The 12,113-nt window shown below is 37.0% G+C and overlaps 1 protein-coding gene across 1 annotated transcript in view; it reads right to left on the reverse strand.

Moving 5' to 3' along the window:
• The window catches only part of ephb1 (EPH receptor B1), a 171,313-nt gene that overhangs the window by 55,653 nt on the left and 103,547 nt on the right, over positions 1-12,113 (reverse strand). The window contains exons 4-5 of the mRNA XM_017309876.1: positions 7,360-7,515; positions 699-1,124 (exon numbers count right to left, since the gene is read on the reverse strand). Of these exons, the coding sequence (XP_017165365.1) occupies positions 699-1,124; positions 7,360-7,515 (582 nt within the window). The remainder of the gene's footprint in view (positions 1-698; positions 1,125-7,359; positions 7,516-12,113) is intronic.

Consider the following 12,113-nt stretch of genomic DNA (forward strand, 5'->3'; position numbering starts at 1 on the left):
GATAGATAGATAGATAGATAGATAGATAGATAGATAGATAGATAGATAGATAGATAGATAGATAGATAGATAGATAGATAGATAGATAGATAGATAGATAGATACTTCTTTTTATTTTAACAAACTTTGCTCTAAATGTTAATTGGAAGATAAAGTAAGACCATACATATGTATGTAATCACAATTTTAGAGCTTAACATTAGAATGTTAAATTAGGACTGTACAGTAGGCTTGTTTCCGCCACAAGATTTGGTGAGCCAAAAGGCCACAAAGGAAAGACTAAAGTAACAGCGAGCCGATTTTGTCCAGGCTAAAACTATAGAAAAAACTACACATTTGGTCCGAGCATAAATTTCACAGCTGTGGTGTCAAAGAGGAAAGCAATTACTTTAATCCAGAGAAGGTGGGCTTAGAAAGACTGCAAATATGTACACATCTCCTAACAGTCTCCCCTCGCGCTTCACAGCCCTCATCATTTGCTGTGAAGTAGGCATGAAGGCTGCTAAGCCATGAAATGTAACTCTGCAATGCACATAGTACCAGATTATGCCTTTTGCAGGCAAAATGATTCACAGTAGAACATGTTGCCATAATAGAAAATTTGCAGTTTCACAAATGTAAAATGAAATATAGCCAGTACGGTGGTACTGATCTACTGACACATGGAAAAAAAAAAAAAAAAGTCAAATACGTCATTTAATTGCGTCTGGTGTAGAAGCAAATGATGTAGATTCTGTTATTTTCAAAGCTGCAAAAATGATCATGACCTGGAAACACTGGGGACTCACCAGCCTGGTTGGTGGTGATGTCTATGGTGACATGTTGTGCTGGGTACGGGCTCTTGTTGCTGACACCGTTGACGGCTTGTATCTCAAAGCTATAGAGGGTGTGAGCCAACAGGTTACTGATGAAGACCCTGGTCTCTGTCAGACCAAGCTGTCGAGTCACAAAGTCCACGTTGTCATCGCAGTGTGAACAGGCGCGTCGGTCCGCTCTGCACTTCTTGCACACGATGTTGTAGACGACATCGTCCCGGCCGCCTGTCTCCCTGGGAGAATGCCACTCCAGGATCACCGAGGTCTCGTTCACTATGGAGATCACATTCCTGGGGCTGGATGGAACGCCTGAAAAGACAACATGTTTATTTTTTAATTATTCTTCTTCTTTTAGTTTCTTTTTCTTTCCAGCCCGATGTTTACTCATTGATCTAAAAATAGATGCCATAAATGGAAGATATTCTGTCATCTCTGTATACACTTCCTGAACTATAACTGTCACTATGTCGTGACAGTATATTATCATTATTATTATCATTATTATTATTATTATTATTATTATTATTATTATTATTATTATTATTATTATTATTATTATTATTATTTCTTTTTAAATTGCTTTTAACACTTTAAGACCTTTTTGAGTGAACCTATGTATTTGTTGCTGCTGTTACACCCAAATTTCCCCTTTGTGGAGCAATAAAAGCTGTTTCTATTCTATTCTATTCTATTCTATTCTATTCTATTCTATTCTATTCTATTCTATTCTACAGCATGTATCTATGCATTCTACAGCATGTATAGCAATGCAATATATACCCAGTAATGCAGATCACCAAGTAAATCATCAACTCATTATCTCTGCTTTACTGTAGATGGGAGATTTTTCATCTAGTACTTTTGTTTTGGGCAGCCATTGTTTTATGCATTGATTTCTGGTGTTAAATAAATAGCATCCTCATTGTTTGGAAATCTTAGCCTGTGTTTCCAACTGTCTAGTCCTTGCTTTTCTTCACATTGTTTTGCTTTTTTTGTTCTTTCTGACAAAGAAATAAATGTAAGTATTGTAAACTACAGGCTATAAACAATGTACAATGCTGTAGACCATTTGTTTTTTTCTCAGTTCAGTGCCTCTGAACTCTTGTCTTTTCCATTACTGTTTTTCTTGTTGTGCTTGGGTCAATTGTTTTGCTGTTTCATATTCCCTCTGATTGTGTATAAATAACCAATAACCAAATGACTGGTTACTTGATAGAATGATGCAAGTCCTATTTCAAATTTGTCAATACCTCTCACTTTTATGTCTCAAAACATTTATTTTAAGCAAAGCTGTCATTATGCATAAAGGAAAGATATACCTCATATGTGAAGGAGCGAGAAAAAAAAAATCAAATCTGTTAAATTACTAATTTACAACACTTTAATAAATACAAGTGCTAATATCAAACACTCTTGTGTGATTTCTCTCAATCTGAGGCACAATTGAAATGGTAATTTATTCTATTCACATGCCGAGATTCTACAGTGAATGTTCATGTCTATCAAATATTGGTTATTTACAAAAATGCAGTGTTGCATGAAGTATTCTTATCCAAGTGGCTCTGCAAATTCAGGGTTTCGTTCATTCTCTTACGGCCCACAGCTGGAACAGAAACTCAAAAACTATATTCAGGGAGAAATCAAGAAATAATACAACTATTGTTTGGGTTGAGTGGTGGCTTAATATCAGGGTGGATAAAAGAGGTCTTATTCAGCCTCCTGCAATTGCAGTGTGATTCAAAGCGAGGTGAAATCTGCTGAAAAGGCAGTGAAGAAATTTGCTTAGCTGAGATTCATGGTCCCCTACTGCACAGCAGTAGCTCTTTACTCTCAAATACCACACAAAACACAAACTTAACAACGTGCCTGTTCGGTACTGCTCAGGACATGAATGGAAAACACACCTGAGGATTTCATTCATTAGTTTATCTCTGATAATTCAAGCTTTTCCAACAGAAAATGACTAACCTGACATTAGTTTAATTTGTAATGAGTTTAAACGATCTGCCAATTCTAATGTCTCATCTTTCAAACAAACCATAATTTATCCATCTGCAACTTTATGTATATTTAAGTGTAACACAAATCATGATTCTAATCAGACTTAGAGAACAGAGTCTTTGCATGTTTGCTTACATTTAAAATATCTGTGTGCATGCATCGTTCCACCTGGCAACAGCCATTATGAAAAACGGTGGATGGCATAATTAAGAAACATGACACAGACATTACATGTAAACAGCTTTCCTTTTCAAAGATATTGTTACATTTTGCATAATAAAACATCCATACTCAGGTATGATCTGCCAACTGGGACATTCACCTGCACTGAGGGATAATTTCATTATAAAATAAGATACAAAAAATACTACATAGAAATAAGATGTACAATACTGTTTTCATTATTTTTTATAATAAGATATAAAAAAAATACTATAAGATATAAAAATAATTCAAACCTTAACCCTCCCGCAGACTTAAGAGAAGAGGTCATTTAGATTCCACAAGTTTTTAAGCTGTGATCGGTCCAACAAGGTTGCACTGACAGCAAGTACGCTTTCATGACGGCTTTTTGTGTGGTTTTGGAGACTGACAGTTTGACGGGTTAATCTCCCAGCAATCTTCCTGAACGTTGTGCTAAGACCATGGGATGTTTAAAAAATTGTTATATCATTTTTAGTGAACCGCTTTAGAGTGACTTTTCAGTGGAGTTGACTATCAACTTAATTTCACCTGTGTAGTTCACTGTAAATAAATAGGTGATTTAACATAGATATATTAAGCATTTGCTGCACAGTCAAATGTTGTAGACACAGAGCTTGGGCAAGAAAAGAAAAAGTAATGGTGAGGAAAACTGTTAAGGTACGGCTGCAAATTCAGCAAAATAAGGGGCATGACCTACATAGTGTGATTATTATGGTCTGGCTGAGAGGGACAGATAGTGCTCAAGCCGCAGGCCAAATGGAACATAATCAGGCACTTGGATGCTACAAGATGCATTGTTTGTGGAGGGAAAATATGGCACAATGGGGTGTTGGAGTGACAGGAAGTACTTTACCAACTCCCCTAGGAGCTGCTCAGTTTAGGGCAGTGAGTGTCCTTTGTATCATCCATCACATCCATCACACACTTTAGAAACCCCAAAACTTGCAGTGTCAGTGAAAAAATATTTCCCCTAATGTCCAAACTATATCCCTCAACTACTTCCATGTTCTGTTGTCAGGACTTTCTGTTTCAGTATCTATCAAATATTACAGACCACTAAATATTTCATGTTTACTGTTTAAAGTGGGTCAAGATACCCTATATCTTTATAAGCACACAGATGCAGCAATACATTTCTGATACTCCTCGTGTTTGACTTTTTTTTTGTTCTGTAAGTCTTTCTTAGATGTTGTCATGTGATTAATTGGCGATCACTTTGATCACAGATTTATTTCATGTCCTTCACAAACTGGTTTGAGGAGGTACATAGGACAGTTGGATTCAAAAATGTAAACACACTAGAATCTATTTATCTTTCACTGGGACTTTTTATGATGAATTTTGCACATGAAAAAAATKTACCTGGTCGCTCTTAMTTATTTTTTCAAAATTTCTATGCATTCAAACGTTACTTGATTACAGGTGGCTCGTTTATACACATTGAAAGAATATTTTCCTTTTTTTCCCACATTTTGGTCACTTTCTCTTTTCCAGTACTGCTCACATCATGATTCTCCTGCACAGCTATCTGCTATGGACCAATGAGCAGAGGTTTAACAGCATGAGTCCCCTCAGTTACTACCGAGCCTATCAATCGAGTCTCCTGACTCACATATTGAGAGAATCCCCATGGCTCAGCATGCTAGAACTGGCTGACCTTTCCTCACTGCTCTCACATGTACAAAACAATTCTTTCCTCTCACCGAGACTCATAAGAAACCARAAACAGTGTCGGTTACCTGGGGGCTTAAAATTCAGAGAAGCGACCAGGAAGACACAAAGAAGAATGCAAAGTTCTGCCCCAAAAGTACTTACTTTGCTAGGTAGCCTGACTAAGAATGTTTGGCTCCCTGCTGTGAGACGGAACACTTGTGGTGTGCCTACCCTAAGGCAAAGATTGAAAAYAGTCYAAGACAGAGAAAAGTCAGAAAGGAGGGGTAGGGAATGCATTGGGGAGTTTGAAATGTAGCCCAGATCTGGTGTATTCAGAACCCTGAAGGAAAAAGCYGGTGTAGGTGGGAGGAAACACCATGAGGCCCCCTGCTGCGAGAGCCAGGGATTGGGCAAKCCGTCAGCAAGCTAATCAAGCTGATTTGGAGCATACAGGGACCTGGGCTTCAGATGCTGGTGAGAAGCACTTAAGCTACAGCTTCTGCTCCTATATACTGGTCTGATTTAAGCTACTCTGGCAGCACTCTTATCAGGACCCACAGAATTAAAGAGATTCTTACTAGGATGATCTCACTGGCCCCCCTGCTGCGCTGCAAGGCACCCACAGCAAATCAGGCTCAGCTGTTATAGTAAGCTGAACCCTTCAAAGGAAGCTGTGATTTCACTGAGAACTTCAGGGTTTTCTTTTTTTTTTGTTACACMTGTATATTTTTAAAATCAAGAAATTAAAATAAAAAAAAAACAGCCTGAAACAGTATTGAAATGATTATTTCATTTATTAAGGGGAAAAATCTATCCTAACCAGCATGCCATTATGTGAAAGTCCTGAATTAAGTGTGGCTAATCTCAAATATAAAAAAAATAAATAAACGTATTTCAATTTCACTCGTCACACAAAGGTTTACCACCAGACCAAGAACTACGTAAATGCGTAAATGGAAAAACATCTCTAAAAGTAGAACATTATGTCACCAACTAAAACACAGATGATAAACATAATCTTTGAAATGTATCAGTCTGGCAAGGGTTGCAAAATCTCTTGTAACTCTTTGCAGTGAGAGCCCTTTTCCATAAATGGAGAAAACATAAAACAGTATTTGTGAGGACCTGTTCCTACCATAATCATTACAAGAACGCTTTGACAGGTCATCCAGGAGTTCACAAAAGACAACTTTTAGCACGTCCCACTTTTCTCAGCTAAGGTCATATATCGCAATTAACAGTAAGAGTCTGCATCAATGAGAGTTTCAACCAAAAAAAAAAAAAAACAAACAAACAAAAACTCTGTTGATCTAAAATAACAGAAATGAATGTCCCATATTAGCAAAAAAATAAAAAATAATAATAATTGAAAAACAACAGAAACAAAACTTAAGACAAGACCTGGTCAGTCTTAAAGAACCATAACAACATATCAAATGATATCTAGTATGTGGAATACTTAAATATGCAGATTGCTTCCTTGTTGAGTGAAGAATGAGGGAAAAGAATCCAGCAAAAGAGAGAAGAATAAAACCAAGGGAGGGGACAGCGTCTGAATGATTGAAATCAGAAAAAAAAAAAGTAACAGGCTGCTTAGGCCATGGGGATCTGTTCCAGATAGACTGTGGGGAGCCCTTGTGGAAATTGCTTAGGGAAAAATGCAAGGCCTCGAGGTAGAGGCAGATGCTATAGATAATAGAAAATTTGCAAATTTGCCACAAAAGCGTGCAGTGTGTTGGAGAGCACAGAAAACACAAGATGAAAGATAAATATCTTCCCGCTGCAACATCCAAAAAGGTGTTAATGGCAGCAGATCGCGTCATGCTGCACTGTAATATCTCTGCAGCTTTGAGACAATCGTTGAATTTATGGACACATACAAAGCAAAACTGTAACTACAAAATATGCTTATTAGCTGTAAAGGCTATGTATCTGCCCAACCCTTTGGAAAAAAAATACGACCCTGAGCCCATTCTTGAAGCCAATTAGCCAAATCTTTGTTAATAAATCAGGAATTAATTAACAGATAACCAGCCARCTAATGCCTCAAGGTCTGCTCTACAAATGAGAAAAAAACAATGTATACTCCCCAGTGTCAGTAAATGAAAAAAGGAAAGTAAGCAAACTTTTTGGAGGTCTTCTCCTGTGTAACTCTGTGTCAACAGGGACAGCAGGAAAGCTTAGCATATTGCTTTTACATCATATTAAGATAAGCACGATGCTGTGTAAGGCCTTATTGGATCTCCAGCGGATAACGGCAGGACAGTGTTGAAGCTTCACAGCATCTGCCTGAGTAATTAGGACTTCAGGGGATGATAACAGACAAACAAAAAAGAACAACAGAACAAAAAAATGGGAGAGGAAGAAAAAAAAGACAACTGCAGGGAAACAGAAAAAGCTCATTGGCACAGTGATGGAGATGTCAGCAATGCAAACCTCCCCTTATGTGATTATTACAGCCATACTGGAGAGCTGGTTTGGGACTTAGAYACAAACTAATTTAGGAGCATGTGCAGGCTTGACAATACTAAGATTGTAGCTGGCCAGTTTYTTTTATTATTTTTTTTATATATACATATATATATTATTGTCAACCCTAACCTTTTAAAACAGAAGCACATCAAGTTATTATCCTTGTGTCAAAGTGAATGAGCAAAACATGCAACATCATGTATGCCATACTCACTGGTGCAGGGTTCATCCGGTTGATCAGCGTCGCCACGGTAGTAGCCATTGCGGCAAACACAGATAGTGGCAGCCTCAGCTGTGGATCGGCTGTTGGGAGGGCACTGCAGACAAAGRCTTGGACCCTGGGTTGATTTGAAAGTACCTGGTGGGCATGCTGTGACAAGAAAGAAACAAACAAAAAAAAAAAAAACGTAATGTTAGAAAACAAACGAAGGGGAAAAATTAATCACCCAAACACTAACAGAATGAACCATATGAGTCAAACAAAGAAGAAAATTAATAACAATCCAAGATGAAATGTACTCCTGATGGATCCATTTAGTTTCTCAATAATAAACACWGYGATCTAAGGAATTATGCKGTAGAGATTTGACAGGTAGGAGGTTTATGTTGAACATTRAATGTACAATTATTAGGTATTTTGTGTTGGACATTATGTTTTTTACAGTAAATATTAGGTTATTATCATGTTTTTTATGCTGCGCTGAGAAACCGAAATCAGACCATTTACCCCAATTTTACACAGCTTGTGTCTCCACTCCACTCCACCATGGAATTAACTCCACTGTAAATATGCACCCATTATAGTCAATGAGGGCATTTAGAGTGACAACTTTGTGCACAGCACCTTTGMGCTGCCATCCATTAGAACTGAGTGTATTTTTGCTGGACACCGGAGCAATTGTGGATTCGAACTTCAAAGATCCAACAGGAAATTCACRAGCAACCTATTCACCAAGTCAGACTACATGTGCTCAAAATACTAGCTGTATTYGTACACATACAGTATGTTGTCAACATGTATTGTTTATGGCTATGCATAAAAACAAAAYTTGTATTTAWTTCTGAAACCAATTAAGTCAAGTTCTTTGGCTCAAGTTGCAGTACGAACGTAAGTCAAGACAGAGAAAGGGAGAAAACAACGGATGGAAAAAGATTCATTTTGAAAGTTGAGAACTACAGTGACAAAATCCATCATTTTTATCACTGGCTTTATCAAGYAATCTCATTTCCCACACATATTYATCTGTGCATTTCTGGGATTCGCAATGTGGGGGGAGTCRCATAACATTTTAATCAGGAGAATCAGGAATGTCTCTATTTTGCTGGCAAAGTGCACAGCAGAGAGAAGACTCAGTTTTAAATCTGGATAWGGCTCAACAAGTAAGGAAAACAAAAAATCAAATCTTTTAAAATGTTAGTAAATGCACTAATTCTTACTGAACCACACTGTCCACAACACTCTTTGCTATGGAGGCTGTTGCAGTGAGACAAATAATCAGTGCATTTTGTTTTCAGAAATATTGAAAGAGGATCCACAAAATCTGTAAGTAGCTATTTAAAATGAAAATATATTAAATGAACATCTGACAATAAGATCAAAATCCATAACTAYGCAGATGATACACAGCTCTACATTATGATGTCCYAGGTGACTACAAATCCTTCCAAGCACTAAAACAGATGCTTTGAACAAATCAGCATGTGGATGTGCCACAGCGCTCTCCAGCTGATCAGAAAAGAAAAAAACTGACGTGATCTTAAGACCAAAAGAGTAATCATCAGGAGTCAGCTTCAGTTATTACAGCTGGAAACTACTGATGAAGCCCAACATCTGGGTCTAGTGATGGACTCAGGCCTAAACCTTAAAACAAATATAGAGACAATTACAAAGTTGGCCTTTAATCACCAAAAGAACATTTCTAGATCTATGTCCGAGTAAGAGTTGGAGAAACTCATCCATGTGTTCCTCTTTAGTTTCATTGATTTCTGCAACACTGTCTTTATAAGCCTAACATGTCAATCAGTCAACCTCAGCTGATTGAGAACACTGCTGCTCGCATTCTCATTAAAACTAGGAAATCAAAGCATAATGCTCCAGTTCGAAAGTCCTTACTACAGGAAAGTATATACATGACTGGCTTAGCACCAAAATACATTGTCCTTGTATCAACCTTCCAGACCACCCAGGTTTTCTGATTCAAGACTTCTGATTATAGTTCTCAAAGAAATATGAGAATCAACAAAATTTGGTCAAAGATTTGTAGAAATTGGCTACAAAACATCGATCGGTGCATCTCAACTCTAAGCTATGCAATAACTTATTTCACAAAATACTTCACTTACATAAGTAATCACTTTAAAAGCCCTCGCTTACTACATTCAGGAACTCCAGATCACAACTGATTTGATTCACCATGCAAGAATTCAAAGGGTATATGTCAAATAGTGTTTGACTTATACTCTATTTATTTAGCCCTAACCCAAATGTGTTATGTTAAAAAACCTGAAATCCCCCATACACACAAGCATTTTTCATTCTGAACATATTAACAAACATTTTTTTAAAAACTGATGCATAGAGGGAAACAGTTTTTTTTATCACCTTGTCCAGTGGCACTCCCACACTGGAACATACATGGCCAAGCAACAGTCAAATTTTGGATAGAGTTCATACATTCTTGGCGACAGCTGTGCAAAAATTCACTCTGCGGTTTAACAAAGACTTCAAACATTCAGTTAGAGTGATAGCATTACCTTTAATACCACAAAGAGTGAAAATACTTCAGCAGTCTCAGTGGCACCAATTTGTCAGAGTTGCAGTGAGGTGTCAGAGTCCTACATTTTAAAGGCTGTGGTGGAGGACAAAGATTATTGTGGCTGATATCGGTGCCCCTAAGTGAAGGCAATAACCTAATCCATTTACTCTTGCGCCTCAAAAGGATACAAAGCTGAGGAGATTCTGTGCAGTGTGGAAGGGTTTAATGACTATAATAACTATGATAAATGTCTGGTATTTTAGCAAGCTTACTGCTGGGGGTGGAAGCTGTGGTGTAGCTGCACTCTTAAGGGGGGAAGGGTTATAAATTTAATGGGACAAGGCTGATTGATTGCAACAGCTTGACTGTAGATGTAGGGTATGCTCATACTGTGTAAAAACAATTTTTATTCCTTTTTATAGCACTTAGGCAGTAAAAGGGAGAATTAGTCAGAGAAATATGAACGCAGTCATGATAAGAAAACAAGAGAAAAAAGTTTCAAGATTTACCGACAAGGACAGAGTAAGGTACTACCCTGCAGTAAGTGTTTCAGGCACTAAAAGCTAAGACTTAATAAATAAGTACTGAATTTGCTTGCAACAAAATGATTACATTGTCTATGAATAAGAGACTTTTAGCTTGATATGAAGAGCTTTTAATGGTCACAATGAGAAGGAGCTGGTCCATTTCCTCTGCACTGACTGGTCAAATAGAGGAAAACATCATTTTATGTGAGGGAATCTTTTTAATTCATTATCCAGTTCTTTTGTATGATGTAATTAAAATCGGTTCTGTTTAATTTAAATGTTATAATGGGCTGTTTAAGCTTAAAGGTTCTGGTCTACCTCATAAAAAGGCTGATACCTGGTCTTATGAATCCTTTTCTCAAACTATTGAAAAACCCTCCCTGGCTTTTACTGATAGAGGTACAGAAAGAAACCCTGCTGAAACAGAGAAAAATAGCATGCAAACATAACTGAAAAGGCTATCTCTCTAGAGGATGCTTCTCAGTCTGCTGTGCTGTGCCCGACAGGCACACCAGAGGCTAACTGACTGACTTACTGGCTAGTCACACAACACTGTTAAAAAAAAAAATGTTACACAACTACATTTATTATCCTTATTTAAACAGATAAAGATAATTGAAACCTGGGAACTTGATTTYCATACAATATAGTATTGTTAGAGCCAAAATTAAATCACTGACAAATCAAATAAAAACAGAAAAAAAAGCATGGAAAATCAGGTAATGTGAGGCTTACTCTGTTGTCATCCTTTGGTAGTTTGTTCCAATTTGATGGAACATTGTGATTTTTTCCCCCCAAAACTATACAAATTGAGGGAACACTAAATAAAAGAAATTGTTTAAGAAACAAATAGAAAAGTACGTAAAGCTATGACTTTTATGAAACGATAAATATAATTTTATAAATTTGTTAAAACTGTCACTGTGCTGTAACAGCATGGTATGAGACAGATACAAAAAAAGGAAAGTTGTGACTAACTAAAATACCAAAAGATCTATTGCAAGATACATAGATAATACAGCTGGGGCATCCTGTGTGGACAAAACAGGAGCAAGAAGTGCAGACATTTTTTTTTTTTTTTGTCTAACAATAACTCGCCCTTAGTTTTCTTTTAAAGTCTCTACTGCCAAATTCAATTGGAACAAGTGTAACTGATTAGTGTTAAATCCAGCTAGCAAACAACCAAACACCAGGGAGACTGTACAAYAATCACTGAGATGGAGAAACACATCTTTATCATTCTGACACACATTAGCAATTGCAAAAAGAAAAAAAACAGTAAAAGCAAAAGTGCTGGCCCAAGTACTTTACCTGGAAGTACAACTTTAATCACATTTAGATTATAGGAAGAATACTACTCAGTATGCACAATGCTTATGATCAAAAATATTTGAATCCAGTCTCAGAGGTCTGTATCTGAAAGCTTCTGGCATAAGATGTCTTATTGTTAAATACAATGTWTAYATTTGACACRYGTTTCCTGCAGAGAKTTTTTCAAACATATAGCTTGAAGAAATAAAATAGATTTTTAAACARCWTCTTGTTTGTCTGACACTAAGATAGAAGGAGCGAATATCTTAAGATCGAAAAGTACATGAAAGAGATACAAACCAAATTGATTGACCTGACTACAATGATCATAAAAACCAGATCAGGGACCAAACCCCCTTAYGGAGAGAAACGTT

Source organism: Poecilia reticulata, linkage group LG17 (assembly GCF_000633615.1).
Source record: "Poecilia reticulata strain Guanapo linkage group LG17, Guppy_female_1.0+MT, whole genome shotgun sequence".
NCBI lineage: Eukaryota > Metazoa > Chordata > Actinopteri > Cyprinodontiformes > Poeciliidae > Poecilia > Poecilia reticulata.